The following is a 22,015-nucleotide window of genomic DNA, read 5'->3' as shown; positions in this document are numbered from 1 at the left end:
TAAAGAAAAAGAGGATAATGCGATGGACGAAGATGTACTCGCATATCTCACTGTGACAAAAATCCGACTACTTGGAAACAGGTGAGCAAGACAGAAAATGCGAACTCGTGAAAGATACCATTAGAAGAATAAATGCTAGCTTAAGTAAAGAACAAGAGATGGAAAATCGAAAAGAGACCCAAAAATAGAAAAGTAATCGGAAGTCGCTATGTATTTTGCACTAAATCTAATGGCAACAGGAAGGTCAGATTAGTAGCAAAAAGATCTTCTTAGGGACCAGAAGAAGATTTCACAGATACATTTTCACCGTAGTGCGGTCAACGTCAGTGAGGATCATTGCGACGATAGCAGCGGAATATGATCTGAAAATTTACCAGATGGACATAGTGACTGTGAATTTAAATGGTGAATTGCGGGAAAGAGTATACATGGAAGTACCCGAGTGTATGCATGAAATTATTGAAAAGATAAGTGCGTTTTTTTTTTTCAATTATCTATAACTTCACGGCATTTTAAGAGATTTCATCACCCATAGGTGGAAATCAAAGAGGAATCTTCCCTTTTTGAAAATGCTTGTAGTTAATTTACATTTTATCACCAACCTCATTTTTATGTCACCTTTATGTCGAATCGGTGGAGTAAACGTTTTTTTTATTTATGTAAATTTAAATTTATATTTTCATTTACTTAAAAAGAATTTAAATGATTATTTTTTTCGTTATTAATAAATTTATTTTATTATTAGACATTTTACTTGGTTTTTCTAATTTTCGTTGTTATTATTCTTTTTTATTTAATTAAATACAAATAAATCACAATAAAAATAATTATTTACAAGCAGGAGGAAAAAAATTAATAAAGTGTCTAACGTGAGAACATGCAGTTGCTGCACAATAAATATTTGGTAGTTCAAGAATCCACTGCTACGATATTCGTGGGCGCGCAAATTGTTCCTCCAAGGATACATATGATCCACCTTTCATTCTTCAATCGAATGCACATTCAAAGTAACCACTACAACGGATACATTTTTGGCTAGTATCAGCCCGTATGGGACGATACTCAAAAAAAAAAAAATCCTTCAGTATTAAGAAAAAAAAGAAAAAAAGCCATTCGGCAGCCGAAATGGAAAGTAGATTTTCTAACTAATCTATATAAAAACTTTCAAACATACATTTCTTGTCATACATTTTAGTGTATAGTCATAATATAAAATTAGGCTTGTTTCCTAAGAGTAAGGGTAAAAAAAGACAACGATTTTTTTCGATAGATAACTTCAGATAGTTGATTTGACAAAACATTATATAGGTAATGTACCAATCTAACCTTCACATAAACGAAGTATAGAAAATCTAATTAGTGTTAGATCATAATTGTAATCGCTCTTACTGTAACAGGGAATTTTGAATATTCCGCGTTCAGTTGCCGTGATTTTCTATCATGTACACGGTCGATATAATCTATTACTGCCCCAGGGTTATCCGGGGTAGAGTACGACTGTCGTCCCGCGCGGAAATCGTAGGGGCTTGTCTGTCAGTCCCATTTAGTGATAAGTAGGGGTGGCGAAGTTTCCGGAAGTTGCCGAATTCGGTCGAGTGGGTGTACAATTATAAGTGAAGAGAAAAACCAGGCTGAGAGACACAACCGGACAAGACGCCGAACAACTAAGACGCTCTCTATTAGACAGGTAATTAATTAATTATAGACTTGGATTCTTTTGTGGAACCAAGCGATATTTTTATTACCTATTATTGATACCAGGCCATTAGCCGGTACCTTTGATAACAGTATATTAATTATTTGGAAAAGCAGGTGAAGGAGCCAACAAAGAACCGAAAGGAAAATAACGAGAGGGAAAGACGAGAATTAACAGGAGAAAAGACGAGAGACGACCGGAGGATCTGACGAGAGACGATGAAAATAAAAAGAGAAATCGCATCAGGAAAAGAATCAGGTATTAATTAGATTAATTATTTTAGGCCGAAGCCGGAATATTAATTTAATTCAAAATACATAGTCGCTCGTCGGGGGCAATCCACGTCTAGGCCCATAGTCAATAATTAATTAGTCATAAAATTAATTTATTAATAAAAATTAAGCCAGACGGTTGTCTAACCGGACCCAGGCCCAATTGCCGGGTCCAGGGCGTCGCCTTATAATTCCAGGCCATCGCCGGAGTTATATGCGTCGTAGAAATTTCTAGGCCGATCGTGAATGACGAGCCAGAAATTTTCATATTCTAGTCCGCGTTGTTATAAATTAAATATTAATTAAAAATAATTAAATCAACCGAATTAATAAACTAATAAATGTTAGTTTCCGTAACTAGACAAGGACCTAAGTTAGATTTATTAAATTAATAAAATAAAATTTAATAATTAAAGTAAAGTAATAAATAAAATTATAAATAAAATTATTATAAAATTATTATAAAAATATACTCGGTATAAAGAAAAATTTATAAAGTAAAAAGTCGAGTAAGTCGAGTGTTGAGTAAAAGAAAACAGAGATACGATGTTACGAACTAAACTTAAAATATTAAATCTAGTAATTTTGGGTCAGTATTATAATGGAAGAATTAATGATAGTCGTTATAAAGGAGTTATAATGAAATTAATTAATTAAAAATAATAATTTTTCTTCATAAATTAATTAATTAATTTATTAAGTGCGTGGCGGGAATAGCCATTTTAAAGTCAGTGTGTGAGTTAAGTCCAGGGGACTCGAGTGCAGTGTGTGTGTAGGAAATGAATTTTAAAATGTATAGAATAGTTAATAGTTAATTCGGGAGGTAACCGATTTTAAATTGTAAGTCCAATGGTAGTTGGCAATGATTTTAACCGAGTGTGTGAGAGTGTGTGATGCCAAAGTAGTGGCAATTTAGTCTTAAGTCGCCAAAGGTAATTGGCGGAATTTTATATGATCAAAAGTTATAAGGTCTAAAGGTTATAAGGTCAAAAAGGTTTAATAGTGATAAGGTATAAAGTTATAGGGTTATAAGGTTTAAAGTCAAAGGTTATAAGTTGTGAAAATTATAAGGTTTTATTTACAAGGTTGTGAATTAATAAAAGTGAATATTGTGATAATAAATAAATCTAAGTTATTTATAAGTTATCCTTCCTCATCCTTCTCTTACAATTAAACAATTTACACCGACCCTGACGATTTAAGATCCGGTTCTGGGAGACCGTTATCACTTCCAGTGGCACCTTTAAAAAGGTAATTTAGGGACGACTAGAGTAACAGCATAGCTCTGTTATATTACAATGGCAAGACCAGTTATAATTATAGGACGTACAGATACTATTGAAACATCATAAGTAATAAAAGAAATGTTTTGAAAATATAAAATAGCTGTGAAATTTACAGGTTTTTTGTGCAGAATAAAATGCGACTGACGAAACAGGATTATAATGGAACATGCATAATTTACGTGGAATAAAAATCATATTTTCAACTTTTTTTGATTCCGCTAAAATTTTTAAGGCTATCAAATTATTGGTAGAAAAGGTCAAAACAAAAGTTTGAGGTCATAAATTAAAGCTTATTAGACAAGCTTTCAGATACTTTTTACGGAAATTGTCGATGAATATTAGTTTTGAAGTTATAATAGATTTAGCAGTTATTAAAAAGTGATTTTTAAGAAAAATCATGAAAATTTCAAACAGTCATAATTTCCAAACGATTCAAAACATTTTTGAACTTGATTAAGGTAATCGCCTATACAATAAGTGTGAAAAATTTAATGAAGATCCGCTAAGAACTGTGGGTGCTATCGTAATCACAAGACCAGTAATAATCATAAGGAGTAGAGGTACATTTGATACATCATAAGTAATAAAAGAAATGGTTTTAAAATATAAAATAGCTGTGAAATTTACAGGTTATTTTGTGCAGAATAAAATACAGCTGACGAAACTGGATAACAATGGGGCATGTAAAAGTTATGTGCAAAGAGAACAATATTTTCATCATTTTTTTATTCCATTAAAATTTTCAAGGCTATCAAATTATTGGAAAAAAAGGCCAAAACATAATTTTTGAGACCACAAATTAAAGCTTATTAGACAAGCTTTCAGATACTTTTTACGGAAATTGTCTATGAGTGTTAGTTTTAAAATTATATGAACTTGAAAGTGAATAAAAACTGATTTTTTTTTAAAATCGTGGAAATTTCAAAAAGCCATATCATCTAAACTAATTGACCGATTTAGCCCTCTTCGAACTTAACCATGATAATCGTCTCTAGAATAAGTATAGAAAATTTCATTAGGATCTGATAAGAATTGTAGACGCTATCGTGATGACAAAACTGTGTTATATACCATATATATATATACATAAATAAATTTTTTAACGGATGGTATTTTTGAACCCTACTCAACTAATTATTATAGGTTTTGAGAAAATTCCTTGAAAAATCGACCATAAGGACAAATACAATAGTTAGATTTTAGAAAAATCTACCTAAAAACGAAAATCAGAACTTAGAGATTTTTAACATTTATTTAAAAAAAAATATACTTTCGTATAAAAAAAAGTATGTATGTTTTTCAGCTAATAAATCACATATTAATAACTCTTATATTTTTTCTTTATGAATTTTTTAAAAATAAAAAATAAATAAAAGTGCTTTGTACAATTTAATAGAAAATGATGTCACTTAAAGATCACTGTTATATAACCTCAACGTAAAATTTGTATTTTTTCATGACTTCTATGTTATGTAAATATGATATTCAAATAACATCACCGCTATATCACTGATGTAACATGTACGTCACATTAACATCACATTTACATTCATTATGTTGCGTAACAATCTTACATGTTACTTACGTTTTACGTAACCTAATATTTTTGGTTCTATAAATGTGAAAATTGTACAGGACTTTTTTTGTAAAGAATTTAGTTTCGTACAACGGGAGTTATGTGAGCCATTACCGTAGAGCTAGTTCGCGATAAATTCAATTAAACATCTCAAAATTTGAAATATCACTGTTTTATCTAAGATTTTACTACTATTCAATGAAATCATTGCTGCCAACATATATAATGTATGAGAATAAAATATAAAAATATATATATCACATACGCACGTAAGTATAAAAAGCATGAAACAATTTTATTTTTAATGAGAGAGGTAGCAATTGAAAAAGCTTCCGATAGTCAAACAGAGGCATTTGGGTTAAGTTAAGACAAGACGGAGGAAGTGTAATAGCCCTGATTAAACAACTGAATTCGACCGAATTAAAAATTTTAATTCTGCTTAATTCTGTCGAATTCTGCAAAACCGAATTCAACTGAATTGAAAATTTTATTTTTGTTATATTTTGTTAAATTCAGTAAGACGGAATTTAAAAGATTTAAAATTTCAATTCTGCTCAATTCGAAGCCGAGGTCAACAAACATGTGATTTGAGGCTTTCTTATTTACTTCCTGAGGAGTCTATACTATTTTTCTCGTCGACGGAGGAGGAAAGCGGCAACTTCGTTTTGCACGGTGGGACGAAAATTGATGCTTTCCGCCCGGAGGCGAGAATAGACTTTTTCTTCTTCACCTAAATTCAGTAATATTCCAAATCAGAATCAGAAATTCGCGGATTATTTTCAAATTAAACCGAATAAAACCGATTGAAAAATTTTGAATGTGTTTTTATTCAGTTTGATTTGGAGTCAAAATCAAAAATTTGAGAAATATTTTCGAATTAAACAGAATTAAACCATATGAAATTATTTAGATTCGTTTAGATTTGGATAAATTCTGGTTTTCCTTCCGAATTAGACATAATTCTTTTTTAAATTGGGTACTAAATTAATAGAATTTATCTGAATTAAATAGAATTAAAAATTTAATTCTGTTTAATTCGATCGAATTCAGTTGTTTAATTAGGGAGGAGACAGTTTAGTACTACATGACATATTTTTGAAGATATATTAACCAGAATAAATTAAATATTTCTTGGGCCATAATTTCATAAAAAAGTACTAAAATCTTGGATAAAACAGCTCTACGGTAATGGCTTAGATTCCTTATTTTGTAGGGAATCAAATTCCCTACAAAAAAAAGTCTTGTAAAATTTTGTCATAAAATTCATGGTTTGTGAGTAAAATAAAAAAACCATGAAATTGGTGAAAAAATTTCACAAAAAAAAAAAAAACAAATTTTAATTTACGAGTTAATTAAACAGGAAAATTTTCAATTCATTTAGCGAGTACTTAAAATTAAAATTCAAAGCTCATCTTTGATAAGAATTCTTGAAAATATAATTCTTTAGGCGCGTTATGGAATAATGATGAGAATGAAATTTTATACGATGTGAGCGAATCAGTGTAACACAAAAGTTAGAGGTTAAAGCTGCTCGCTAAACCACTCATTAAGTCTCGAAAAAAAAGCTACCAACAAAATAGAAATAGAACCTCCATCAGTAACGCATGTTGGCACGCTAGTCGCCTCTAATCACCGATTTCATATTTATAATATTTATCCACATGTTTCTAGATTCTCTATTCACAACACGTGTTTTAGTTTCATACAAGAGCAAATTATATATATATGCTATTAAATTATATTCAGTAGTGATTTGAATTGAATATTTTGATTCATATTATATACTATTCGTAAATATTAGTGAAAAAAATTGTGCTTATATACTTTTTCAAATGTTCCAATATAGTTGAGGATAACTATCCGTAGGTATTAATTATTGATATAAGTTAAAATATTGTTGTCAGATATAGTTTATACTTAATATTATTAAATTATCAATGTTAAAAATATATATGATTAGTTACTTAATATTTACGCAATAAAGAAATAAATTTACTAAAACATTTGTTGCGTAATTGCACTATGTTTGAATTCAAATATAGTTGCACTTCCGACAGGTAGAGGCAGCACCTCCTAAGGCCTCGTCTATAAATCTAAACTTGATCATGCGCAGCTCGGCGCATGCGCATCTACTCCTTCCTGCCTCGTGTCGAGAAGACGGCCGCCATTATCTTCCGCTATACACATTCAAGTGATAACACATGTTATTCAAAATCGTATCATTTTGCTCTCATCTCGAGTAAATAATAAAAAATAATAACTTAGATAAATCCAGCAATCGATAAGCTCATAAAAAATATAATTATTTTTATAATTGTGGGCATCAGAAATCATAAATAAATCATCTAAAATATCAAGAATTCCAGTGATCAGTGACCACGATTCTCAAGCGGTTATTCAAACGGAAGACATCACAGGTGCCTTTGTATCCAATAAATAATTATATCAAGTGTTCATAAATATAAAAGACTTAAATTATAATTAATTAATTATAATTATGCTCAATAATTTAATTAAAATAACAGTGAATTCTCGCTCAGTAGCCTTTGCAATCATGCTACCACGTACCCTCACAACCTTGAGTCTCCGTTGAAACTCTACAGACTCACCGTAAATGCTCGGTGGGAACACCGTGGATTTGTTCCATTTTTCCTCGATGAAACCACAGTAGTTCCATAGCAATTTTACGACTTTTCCCCAATATTTCTGATCTGTTTCCACGGTGTTCCCACAGTCATTCTACGACAAACACATGGTGTAGTAATGCTGAAAATACGCTAAATGTACCACGGTTTAGTAGAAGTTTGTCAATGATAATTCAACAAGTTCGCAATTATTATGCAATAAATTCACCGTAGAAACATTCAATGAAATTCAGGCATCCATACACTGCTGTGTAGCTAAACTCCAATTTTTTTACAATATCCACACTAATATAATTATTTAATTACAAATACGCTTTCATTCGAAGAATAATTTTTTTTTTCAAAACATAAAAACATTACAAAACAGCCTTTATAATAATATTAATTATATTGATAATGCTAAAGATTACAATATTTAGATTAAATTTAAGGCATTAAATAACTTAAGCAGTAATCAATATACTAATATCAGTAATCGTTATTCGTGTAATTACATTCTGTAACTAAAACATATTTTTTTAGATTTAACACCACATTTTTTTTTTTTCATTATTTACGTCTGAGTAATGTGTATAATAAGTAAGATTTTCATAATTATCATTTAGAACTATGAGATATTATTTCGTAGAAAATTAAACGTTCTACAAAAAGTTTCTTATCATTTTTTGATAAATCCATCTGTTCAAAAGTTATTGAAGCTTGAAGTCAAGTTGCAATAAATTCCTAAATCTTTTTACTTGTCCGGCGAAACTGTCATACTTATTACGAAACACGTGGTTATTTTTGGAATCGACAAAAAAGTCAGTTTATGAAAAAAATTTCATGTACATTAATTATAAGTTTTGAATTATATATATAAATATAAAATATTATTTATGAATTTTTCCTAGATTATGGTGTGAAAAATTTACCAGTGATAAAAATTGTGTCAAAACTTTAAAAGTCTTTTAAAAATTTGAAGTTAAATTTAAAAATTGTGTAAAAGCTTTAAATGTTTCAAGTATTTGAAGTTTATTTTATGTAAGTATTATTATTAGTTTAATTTAATTAACTAAGTTATAGTTAATAGAACAGTTACTAATTTAAGTAATAAGTCATTGACCATTTCATAAGACATATTTATTTTTAATAAATAATTAAAAACAATATTCATTATTTTTATTGAGTAATTTAAGACAATATTAACACATTGTAACAAAAAAAAATCTATGCATATATATATATTCAAAAAGAGTAATATTGATTACTGCTTAAGTTATTTAATGCCTTAAATTTAATCTAAATATTGTAATCTTTAGCATTATCAATATAATTAATATGATTATAGAGGCTGTTTTGTAATGTTTTTATGTTTTGAAAAAATAAATTATTCTTTGAATGAAAGCGTATTTGTAATTAAATAATTATATTAGTGTGGATATTGTAAAAAAATTGGAGTTTAGCTACACAGCAGTGTATGGGTGCCTGAATTTCATTGAATGTTACTACGGTGAATTTATTGCATAAATTGCAAACTTGTTGAATTATCATTGACAAACTTCTACTAAACCGTGGTACATTTAGCGTATTTTCAGCATTACTACACCATGTGTTTGTCGTAGAATGACTGTGGGAACACCGTGGAAACAGATCAGAAATATTGGGGAAATGTCGTAAAATTGCTATGGAACTACTGTGGTTTCATCGTGGAAAAATGGAACAAATCCACGGTGTTCCCACCGAGCATTTACGATGAGCTTGTAGAGTTTCCACGGTGAGCTCAAGGTTGCGAGGGATTTTTAAAACACTTAAAGTTTTAACAAATTTTTTATCACCAATACGTTTTTACACCATAATTTAGGAAACATTTATGGATAATATATTTATATTTATATAAATAATTCACAATTTATAATTAATCTATATGAAATATTTTTCGTACATTGGCATTTCTATCGATTCCAAATACAACCACATGTTTTGTTGGATACCTTGCGATTATTTTGTATACGAGTTAACTTAATAGTCAGTAAAATAAATATACACTTTTAATTATATTTGGTGACCAACTTCATCATGTTGTCTTTGCGGCACGCTTGCGCGTGCAGCTCTTAATTTTACTCTCTACTAAACGCACCAAAAGAAGTCAATTTCAAAAAATTAGTTTCTTTTTTGGCCAACCCTTATATATACATCGCTAAATTGTAACTATATAGAATTATTTATTTATTAATAGTTTGTACTTAATCGTTTTATAATTTTAAATTAGAATTTAAAATTATACCCAGTTAAAAAATAAAAAAATCCTAATAATTTTGATATTGAGTGGAACGAAATCAAATTATTGGAAAAATATTTAAAGACATTTTTATTTATTTTAATAGAAATTGTTAGACTTAAATATAAATAAGCTATTCATTTAACTGTTATAGGTAAGCTCTCATAAGCGCTGTTTTTTAATTATTCAATCAGATAATATTGATGAGAGTTTCTCAGTTAAGTAGATGCCACACAATTGATTTTTTATAAGTTAATTTCTTATAGACAGAACGTTGTTACTGTTACATGATCGAGTTTTCTCGTTAAACCTAAAGCTCTTAAAACCGATCAGAAAACTTTTTTTAGGAGCTTGGCATTAAAATGGAATTAACTATAAGAAAATGCAGAATCTAAGAAAAATTTATTAGAGATAATTTGTAGGAAATAAAATTGTCTACAAAAAAGATTTTATGACATTTTATGATTAGTCCGATAGTTTCACCGGAAAAGTAAAAAGTTCTCGAAATTTAGTCTAACTTATTATTATAGCTTCCTAGGACCTCAAAACGTCGACATCTGATGAAAACTCGATTTTCGAAAATCGGAGTGAAACCAATAAATTCCCGAACTTTTGAAAAGTAATAATTTTCTTAGCGGGAAGTTAAAAAAATTACAATTAATATTTTATATCTCAAATTATAAAAATAATTATAACTCGGAAACTATGAATTTTAGCGACTTGACTCATGGGACTTTTTTGAAGGAAATAAAATTTCCTATAAGACTCATCAGCAATTTTAGTGTACTTTCATTGGTTTACGTTCTGCAAGCCAATAAAGGTCAATTTCATAGGAAAAATGACTTCCGCAACGGACCCAAGTGAAACAGCTGGAATAAACGCTAAGTTACTATGGGCACTTTTGAAGAACACCAAATGCCCTACAATTTGCGACCAAAACGGCGTTGATATCACAAAACGCAGCTATGTATTAGAAAGTTAAAAAAAAAAGTAATTTAATTTACGTGTATTTTAAATGGGGAATCTTGGAAATCAAATGTAAAGTACTTAGGATTGGAATTAAGAGCTCAAACTTGGCAGCAATTTTTGTTTTAGCATAAAAAACAATATTTTGCTTGATGAGCAACAAAAAAAATACTTTCGCCAGAAACAAAGCGCCCTAATACATACATATATATATATATATATATATATATATATATATATATATATATATATATATATGTATATATATATATAAATTTTTTAACGAATGGAATTTTTGAATTTTACTCGACATAATATGATAGGTTATGACAAAATTCCGTGAAAAATCGACCATGAGGACAAATACAATACCTAGATTTTCAAAAAAATCTACCTAAAAATTAGTTGATTATTTGTTTCTTATAATTTACCTAGGGTACATTCCACTAAGCATTTACAACGCTCGAAACGCCTCCAAATCCTATCTAAATACACGTGAGCGTGGCGTTGTGAACGTCAAGTGGAACCCACCCCTAATAATGCTTTTTCTTCTTCACTCTTTTTTTTTTCTCAAACTGGATTTTTTTGTTCAATTTATTATCATTATCATCGTCATCATATTTCGTTTTAATATTTGCAATAAAACCAATGCGTTCATCTGATCTTTGATTAATCAAGAATTCTTTAGAATTTCCATCGATAATGTCAAATACATTTGACATTACAATGTCAAATAATTTTTTCAATGAACATACAAATTCATTAATTTTTTAACAGCAACATCACTCAGATTTTTGTGTTTGACAAGTATGCGCCACCCATCGTACAATGTTTTCAGTTCATCTCGGCATCTTTAGACACCTTGAACAGGAATTCGTGCTTTTATCCAAAACACAATAATTTCATCAATGACTGAAGCAATACTTTCTGGGATAGACCATTCAAAATACGTGTATGAAAAAAAAAACACTTTCAAAGCTTGCAATTTCGATGGTAGTTTATTACCCATTATTTGGACGTCAACATCGCCAATTAAAAAAATATTTTGACGTAAACACGAAAGCTCCTTATCTTTCTGATCACTTCGGAATCAATGGATAAAATTTATAGATTAAATTAAATAACGAGAAAGCATTAGCACTAGTAAACATTTGTATATGATTTTGATAGAGGTGAGATAATAAATATAGGTTATGGGCATTTAAGAATTAATATTGATATAAAAAGTTAGAATGAAATCTGATGGATGGCAGCATAATCAGTTTCTAAATTGTTCTTATCTTAAAATTTGAATTTGAAACTAGAATTTATCAATATTTTTACCAATTGAAATCAAAATTTTTTGATAACTTATCAAAAATATTCTATGTATCTCCAAATTTAGAAAACAGTTAAAACATACGGCAGATCAAGAATAAAAGAAAATTAGTGTAATTATTATTTTTGGGTCACGATCACCTTGCAAGTTTTCTGAAAAAAAAAAACCATCGAGATTAAAATTATAACCCTTTTTTCATTTTTGAATTATTAAATGACGATAAAAATGGAAAAAACCATAAAATTGATTAGAACTTTGATTTTGACCTCGAACAACTTTTGAACCAGTCAAGATAACGAAAAATCATAAGAGACCATTTTTGTAGAGCGTTAAATTTGCTATAAGAATTATTATCGGTCGACATGATCTGTTCATTATTTCATGATGAAAAAAAATTTCAAATTATTAACAGAACTTTTCCCGTGTTATTTCCATTTAAACCTTTAGTTATCAAGGGGGGTGGGGGTTAATATTAAAATTAAGAGCTAAAATTTGGCATGAATTTTTCTTCATAGATTTAGAACCGATTTAGAACTATCGTGAAAAAAAATTCGAACATCACCTAAATAAGGACCACGCTACTATATATATATATATATATATATATATATATATATATATATATATATATATATATATATATATATATATATATATATATAATAGGGTTACTGAACGCGAGAGTGCCCAAAAAGGTGAGGTATCGGTCTCCCGTCAAACGGAGGTGGACTTAACAGTCTCGTTACATTAATTTTTATATATTGAGACAATGTGAATTGTCTTTGTCGTCCTCAGCCTTGCGGTTCCCATTTTTCCCCGTCTTGTTGCCATCTGAAACTACACAAGTCATAGTGCCGTGGTCACATGACTAATTTTCACGTTGACGCATGACCGTAAGGGTGAAGTGGGGACAGAGTTCAGAGGCGAGTCCCAGACTCTCAATTATCGGTCAGACACTTCGATCTTGGATCTATTAGCGTTCAGAGTTACTTAAATATTCTGAATTTATAATTATTAGCCGGCAATTTTACTTGCATTATATCAGTTTATTACTATTCAATTTTATTATTATACTTTATATTTAACTGGCAACTTAGCTTGCGATTTTCATTGCTTATTGTATTTAACTGGCAACTTAGCTTGCGATTTCATTGTTTATTCTATATTATTATTTTAATATAAAATACGTTCATTAATTATAAAGAATAAAATCAGTGCGATAATCAACTATTCCACGTGGCCATCGATTATCATTTGGACCATATCGATTGTATTCTTCTAAAACATTTATTGTAAGTAATTGAAATTATTATAACTAGCAATAAACTTGCATACTTTCCTTTCTACCTATTAACTTTTATTCATATTTTAAAATACTGGTAAAATTATTCAATAAGATACAATACCTATTAATTAAGCTACATAAGATAATTTAAGTAATTATAAGAAATAATTTATAAATAATAAGCTGTGAGGTGAGTCACTGAATTTTCATATACGTTGTCGAGTTTGAATGAGTGCGGGTCCTTGCTTTGCAAGAACCCTAGCCCATTGTTCTGTCCCAATAAAATAAAATTTGTTAGAGGCCAGCTTAAGCCAGGGTTCAACCCGCGAATTCTGGTGGCTGCTGGTAAAAATCGCGAAAAGAAAAGCGGTTTGTCTCAATATATGTACATAAGACATAAGACAATTTAATAATTTATTAATTTTTCTGATTGAATTCAATAATAAAATAGAAAGGAAGTGAGAAAATTATTATTATTATTATTATTATTATTATTATTATTATCATTATTATTATTATTATTATTATTATTATTATTATTATTATTATTATTATTATTATTATAATTATTATTATTATTATTATTAATATTATTATTATTATTATTATTATTATTATTATTATTAATATTATTATTATTATTATTATTATTATTATTATTATTATTATTATTATTATTATTATTATTATTATTATTATTATTATTAATATTATTATTATTATTATTATTATTATTATTAATATTATTATTATTATTATTATTATTATTATTATTATTAATATTATTATTATTATTATTATTATTATTATTATTATTATTATTATTATTATTAATATTATTATTATTATTATTATTATTATTATTATTATTATTATTATTATTATTAATATTATTATTATTATTATTATTATTATTATTATTATTATTAATATTATTATTATTATTATTATTATTATTATTATTATTATTATTATTATTATTATTATTATTATTATTATTATTATTATTATTATTATTATTATTATTATTATTATTATTATTATTATTATTATTATTATTATTATTATTATTATTATTATTATTATTATTATTATTATTATTATTATTATTATTATTATTATTATTATTATTATTATTATTATTATTATTATTATTATTATTATTATTATTATTATTATCATTATTATTATTATTATTATTATTATTATTATTATTATTATTATTATTATTATTATTATTATAATTATTATTATTATTATTATTAATATTATTATTATTATTATTATTATTATTATTATTATTAATATTATTATTATTATTATTATTATTATTATTATTATTATTATTATTATTATTATTATTATTATTATTATTATTATTATTATTATTATTATTATTATTATTATTATTATTATTAATATTATTATTATTATTATTATTATTATTATTATTAATATTATTATTATTATTATTATTAATATTATTATTATTATTATTATTATTATTATTATTATTATTATTATTATTATTATTATTATTATTATTATTATTATTATTATTATTATTATTATTATTATTATTATTATTATTATTATTATTATTATTATTATTATTATTATTATTATTATTATTATTATTATTATTATTATTATTATTATTATTATTATTATTATTATTATTATTATTATTATTATTATTATTATTATTATTATTATTATTATTATTATTATTATTATTATTATTATTATTATTATTATTATTATTATTATTATTATTATTATTATTATTATTATTATTATTATTATTATTATTATTATTATTATTATTATTATTATTATTATTATTATTATTATTATTATTATTATTATTATTATTATTATTATTATTATTATTATTATTATTATTATTATTATTATTATTATTATTATTATTATTATTATTATTATTATTATTATTATTATTATTATTATTATTATTATTATTATTATTATTATTATTATTATTATTATTATTATTATTATTATTATTATTATTATTATTATTATTATTATTATTATTATTATTATTATTATTATTATTATTATTATTATTATTATTATTATTATTATTATTATTATTATTATTATTATTATTATTATTATTATTATTATTATTATTATTATTATTATTATTATTATTATTATTATTATTATTATTATTATTATTATTATTATTATTATTATTATTATTATTATTATTATTATTATTATTATTATTATTATTATTATTATTATTATTATTATTATTATTATTATTATTATTATTATTATTATTATTATTATTATTATTATTATGATAAAAATTATATCTTACTTTTTGCTTTTAAACACTCGTATCCAAAACATTTTGGAACGGAGAAGCACACAATTAGTACAAGTACTAATAGAATAGTACCAATCCCAATTAATAGTAATATCATATGACTCAATGGTCTAACTAATTCTTCGAGAAACATTCACTAATGTGAAAAAAGAAAAAAATTATTGTTAACATTAAAAAAGATTTGTTTATAATACACAGTAGTTTTACTCATATATTAACTAACACATACCAGATTGTCTATTGTATCATATATGGTGTTCGTAAATATAAGCGTTAAAGATTTGGTGAAAACACTTTCAATAATTTCTTTAATGTTTGCCTCTCTCAGAAATAAAAACAACGATAAGTTTGTATGGTCGTATCAGAATGTCAACATTTTCTTCACTCGACTTTAATATAATATTTAAATAGATTACTTGTATTCTAAAAAGTATAAAATATTTGTGTTGTTTAAAGCATATCATTTGAACATGTTAAGAAGCGAAATTTAGGATGTGTTTTTACTTCGCACTTACTTAGTTATTTGATGGCAGTATTGTATAATAATATTTGAACCAATGAAATACTATCTCCAGCTGTTTCAGGAATGATAGTTTCATTATTTCTATGAATGTTTTCGTCAAAAGATTACGCCTTGGTCAAGGTCATTGTAAATAAAAGTTGCTATCGTAATTGTCAATGTGCCGCAAAACTTGCACATGCATAAAAGTACTTGAACGTAGAAGAGAAGTGTTTTTTCACGGAATACTATGACGTTTTTACGAGATTTTCAATCAAGGTCTACATATGACTAATGTAACTCGACTAATCATAAAACTACTACACACTAGTTGATTCCACTAATGTAAATGTGTTGTGTACAGATCTACAATGAATGCATTAACAGTCCACAGTTGTGCGGGCAAGCCTCCACCATTGTACTACTATACGTTATCGTAGTTAATTTACTGTCGAACAGACGCCAAGTGTTCACGCATAACAGCAAGTTGAATTTTTTTTTGCTGCGTAATTTTTGTATTAAAATTAAATAAATCATGTTGATATTGCGTTGAAAATAGAGGAAATTCAGAAATGTTATTTGGTTTCTAAAAATTGAAAAATTTTACTTAGTGTATTAAAATCATTATTTCATTTACTAAATTTAATCCATTATATGATGTTCCAAAAATAAATTTCGTCAACTGAATAGCCTTGAGGTTAAGGGCCTGAGCTCCTCCTCAGATTTGAAGATATTTAAGAATCCGGAGACCATTACTGCTTATATTTTTTTAAGTTGATAAAGTTAAAAAATGATAACTACACTAGTTACTGTAATTGACAAAATACTGTTGAAAACGGTTCCAACCGTTTGCTTTTATTTCTATAACTTTAATTTTTATCATTAAAAAAACCATGTTAACCACGTTTTTACACTGGTCTGTTTATGGATTTTTAAAGCCAACTCTTGTAAGCCTCTTCTATTAGGTACCAAAATCCAAAGAACAAGAGAAAATTTCCATTAATTTTTGATACACGTAAAAATGATGTCATCAAATTTACTATAATTAGGAATACAGTTACTACACCGACTAGCAATATAAAAGATTACTAGACGTTCAGACACGATCACTAGCCTATTGTGGTTCAAAAATTGTAATAACATGTACTTCAATCATTAGTAAAAACAACTCCGTAAATGGCAGATGTAGGTTTTACACAGCTTACACCGAAAAAAACTTGGCTCAATCTTGGCAAATATCTTGGCTCAATATCAATGGTCTTGAGTCAAAAAAAGTTCAGGGTCAAAGAAGGAATGTCAGAATTTTTTCATGAATTAAATTTACGTGAATTTTAAATCACGTCAATAAGTTCTTTCTTAAGTCAAACAATCTTTTACGATTGAATTAAAATACTTATTTAATAATTCCAGATATTTTTTTTTTTAAATTGAAGAAAAATTTTTTTAAATCAAGATTTATCGTTGGTTTGTTTTAAGATTAAACTTATTCATCCGAAGATAATATATTTATTAAGATAAATAATTTTTTTCTTCGAAACAAGAACCTTAATTAACTTCATTAACAATATCTTTTGATTCAAGATAATTAATTCGTTGTACCAACAAAATTCTGTTCTCTGTTTGGTTTTCTCCAGGCAAGCAGTGTATACAACTTGAGCGAAGAGTAAATTTTCTTGGCTGAAGAAAATTAAATGGAAAAAAAGTTCTAGTTAAATTTATGATGCTAATGATTCATCGTAATTTTTCCTATTGATATTTGTAACACTGGAGTATGCATTTAAAATCATAATTTTTGCGGTGTAACATTGTAAATTTTATTTGAAATAATACTACTTATCGAAAACATTGTCGTAAGCTCTTTAGAATAAATTACGATGTAAGCATTGTTAAATTTCTGAATTTGATGTAATAGAAGTTTTTAATAAAAGTATAAAATAGTAAAACTCGGACGAATATTGGACTCGATTACAAGACTTTTCGATTGCGGGTTGTCCGTTGGCTTGGACCACTCAGCCACAGAAAGACTTACAAACACCTACTTTGGTAAGATCCATATAAACGATATAAGCGAACAGTAATGAGTCATGGGAACGCCTCTTACGGTGGAAACAGGTAACTTTTGAAATTCACGACGTAACATCGTCATTTTCATAACTTGCATTGTATTAGAACAGAGGTAGCAACGTATGTGATGATACTATATGGACAGTTCCTATCAGTGGAAGGTGTTCCAACTATGTGAGACAAATACGGTCTCGTGCTTTCTATCGTCCTAATGACTAAGCCTGTTCTGCGTATTTTTCTTGCCCATAGACCCTGATTAAAATCTCTAATTCGAAATGATTTGAAAAATCTAAATTATTTCATATTGTATCGTATTATGAATTTATAATTTGAAATAATTCAAAATAATTAAAAATTCTCAACTTCGAATTATTTTAAATTATAAAAATCTGATTTGAAATAATTCAAAGTAAGGGTCATTCCATGTCAAATCGATGAATAGTTGAAATCGACCCCTTTCGATTTGGACGAATTTTGTTCAAATGTTTTCTATTACCATACATCGCAAATCTGCGAAAGGAAAAAAATTTGAAAATTTTTCTTCAAAAGTTATGTAAAATTCAAAATTTCGCGATTTTCCCAGTTTTTCAACATTATTCTTTAAATATCTCGAAAACTATAATAGTTACAATAAATAATGATTCGAAGTTTGTATTGAAAGGGATACTTGAGGCTTTGAAAAAAAAAAGTATTAAAAAAAAATTTTTTTTAAATTAACACATTTCTCGAATTTTGAATTCTTGAAATTCGTCAAAAATGACGATCGACATTAAATTTTTGGCTCAATTTTTTTTTTTTTGTATAACGCCTGGTAATTATTTTAAAAGATCCTGAAATTTTTAGAACTGTGTTTTTTGTTTTTGCAAAATAATTGTAACGGGGTAAATTTGAATTCACCGCGTTCAAATTAAGTCAAAATAAAATCTATGATACGATTAGTCGTCCGGAAGTGAAAATTCCCAATGCTCGGACGTCATTCCCCAATTTGAACTAAGTCGTAGTCCGAAGTCGAGGGGGGAGCGAGTAATTATAAACTGGGACCGGAACAAGACTCGACATAAGTGGCCGGACCGAACGGACCTAGTCTAGTCGAAAGTAAAAGTTCAACAGTTGAGGAGAGGCCACCGTAAGACGCCATTATAGACGCCGACTGTTAGACGCCGAAATTTATATCAGGTAAAATTATTTAATTGAGAGCTTGAGTTTATTGTGGAACCAAACGATAATTTGTTAAGATCTTTTATCAGATACCAGACAGGTAGCCGGTATCTCATATGAATATTACTGATTGCGTTTGATTAAGCAGGTTGAAGGAGAGAATGGATAGTGGAGAGTCGAGAGATAAATAGAGATAGGAGAAAGAACGAGATAGAGACAGGACTGAAAGGGACAAAGACCAATACGGATACGAGACCAAGACGAACACAGGACGGACAATAACAACGAGAAAAGGAACTAGAGAGTTTGGTTGTAAAGGTATTTATTTAAAATTTTTCCAGGCAGGAAGCCGGAAAATTTTAATTAATACATAGTCATACGTCTGGTAGCGTCGCGTCTAATCACTCGTAAATTAAGTAAACTTGTAAATCAAAATTTATAAATTAAACCCGGAATTAACTTATATAAAATAATTAATTAATAAACTCCAGGCAGGTAGCCGAAAATATTCTAGAAGTTTTCAGGTAGGTCGTGTAACTCACGTACCAGAAATTGTCGAATCTAGTCATAATTGCTAGTCGGCAAAATTAATTAATTATAAGTAAATTTAATATTTAAATAGATAAAATAATTATAAATAAAATTAACAGTAAAGCGTCTCGGTAAAAATATAAAAAGGTCCGCGGTCAAAGTCACCGATAAAAATTGAATAGGTAAAATTAAGTTAATTAATGAAATAATAATTAATTAAATGAAGGGAATAATTAAAGGCAAGGTATTAATAAAATATGAATAATTATTGTGATGATAAAAGTACCTGGAAAGAGCATGTGAAAAGAACGGATAAATTGTAATGGCGGAACTTTGAGTTTGGATAATTTGGTAACGTGGTGATGAAATTACTGAGTAAAAAGTCGTGATATTATGGGAGTAAAAATAATTGGTAGGAAAGTGATAAAAGGGAATAATAAGAATTAAGAAAAATTAAAATTAAATAATAAATTAATTAATAATCCACAAAATTACATGATTGCTTGACTTTTACTTAACAAAAAGTAAAGAAAAAAAAATTTTTTTTTTTTAAATTCAAAAATTCATATTTTCGCGAAAACAAAAAACACAGTTCTAAGATTTCAGGATCTTTTAAAATAAGTACAAGGTGTTATACAGAAATAGTTGAGCCAAAAATTTAATGTCGATAGTCATTTTTGGTGAATTTCAAGAATTCAAAATTTGACAAATTTGTCATTTTTCAAAATTTTTTTTTGAATATTTTTTTTTCATAGTCTCTCTCTCAAGTATCCCTTTAAAACAAGCTCTGGATCATTAGTGTAACTATCATAGTTTTCGAGATATTTAAAGAATAAAGTCGAAAAATTGGAAAAATTGCGAAATTTTGAATTTGGCATAACCTTTGAAGAAAAATTTTCAAATTTGTTTCTTTTGGCAGAATTTCGTTATATGATGACAGAAAAGCTTCGGACTAAAATTCGTCTTAAGCGAAAGAGGTCAATTCCAACTATTGGTCGATTTTACATGGAATGACCCATAATTTCAAATTCTCAACTTCGAATTATTTTAAATCATCAAATTATGAACCAGATATTGCGATATTATTTCCGAATTTGATTTAATTGAAAATGATTCAATAGTTCAAATAATTTTAAATTGTCCCAGGAACCAGAAGTTGCGATATTATTTTCTAATTTGATTTAATTTGAAATGTTTCGAGAGTTCAAATCGTTTTAACAAATTCTGAATTGTCCGAGGAACCAAAAATTGCGATATTATCTTCTAATTTTATTAATACATAATTTGGAATAATTCGAAATGATTCAGTGTTACGTAATCTCAAATCATTCCAAATTAGATTTCTTAATCAGGGATGCTAAAATGTAGAGCAATTCAAATAAAATGGAATTGGTCAATTTAATACAAAAACATTTTAGTCAAAATCTAAAGTTGATATAAATATCTTTATTTTCAATGTTTCCATATGAATAGGATAAAATGATCGGTTAATACATGAAATATCCAAGAAAAATATTGAATACGGGGTTTTTAATTTTTTTTTTGTTGATAATATTATCTAAACTGAAGAATGAGTTACATTATATTATATGGCGGTCAAAAGAGACCCTAAGGACGAAGAGTTGGTATGATTTTGAATACATTTCAGTACATTATACTATGATTTACTTGGGAAAAATGACATAAAATATTTTTTTAACTTTTGGCTATTCTTCCGATTAGGTCCCTTCACTGATTTTGCTCTAGTTCCTAAGAAACCTTTTTTTGGGTCAAATAACATGGGATCATATGATTTTTTTATCGGCGATACCCAAAATCGAGAGAAAAAAATTATTAAAAATTTTTTTTTTCTAATTGTTTTATTAAATTTTTTGTATAGACTATAATTTGGTTAATTTTGATTTTTCATGGGCCAAATAAAAAGAGAACATATAATTTTTTCACAGATGATACCCAAAATTCATTATACTGTAGTTAATTTTGTAACTGTAATAATAACCCTGGTTAACAATACTGATTGAAAAAAATTAAGAAGCGGTCACTCCATGCAGACTGTATGTCTATATATACAAACAAACGAATTGAAATTATTGAAAAGAA

The 22,015-nt window shown here is 26.8% G+C and overlaps 1 protein-coding gene and 1 long non-coding RNA gene across 3 annotated transcripts in view; one reads left to right on the top strand and one right to left on the bottom strand.

Moving 5' to 3' along the window:
* Nucleotides 1–16,441, bottom strand: part of LOC103580419 (synaptotagmin-5) — a 99,640-nt gene extending 83,199 nt beyond the window's left edge. Inside the window, exons 1-3 of one of the 2 annotated variants that reach the window (XM_053739221.1) lie at nt 16,179–16,441; nt 15,893–16,086; nt 15,655–15,799 (exon numbers count right to left, since the gene is read on the bottom strand). In XM_053739221.1, the coding sequence (XP_053595196.1) occupies nt 15,655–15,796 (142 nt within the window). In that variant the 5' untranslated portion in view covers nt 15,797–15,799; nt 15,893–16,086; nt 16,179–16,441. The remainder of the gene's footprint in view (nt 1–15,654; nt 15,800–15,892; nt 16,087–16,178) is intronic. The other variant, XM_008562154.3, reaches the window with a different exon arrangement.
* On the top strand, nt 16,368–16,740 carry LOC103580420 (uncharacterized). Its single transcript, XR_549591.1, has 2 exons — nt 16,368–16,458; nt 16,527–16,740. It is a non-coding gene; the product is annotated as an uncharacterized LOC103580420 (long non-coding RNA).
* Nucleotides 16,741–22,015: the final 5,275 nt, after the last annotated feature.

Source organism: Microplitis demolitor, chromosome 5 (genome assembly GCF_026212275.2).
Source record: "Microplitis demolitor isolate Queensland-Clemson2020A chromosome 5, iyMicDemo2.1a, whole genome shotgun sequence".
Taxonomy (NCBI): Eukaryota; Metazoa; Arthropoda; class Insecta; order Hymenoptera; family Braconidae; genus Microplitis; species Microplitis demolitor.
This window is presented reverse-complemented; position numbering and strand designations above follow the sequence as displayed.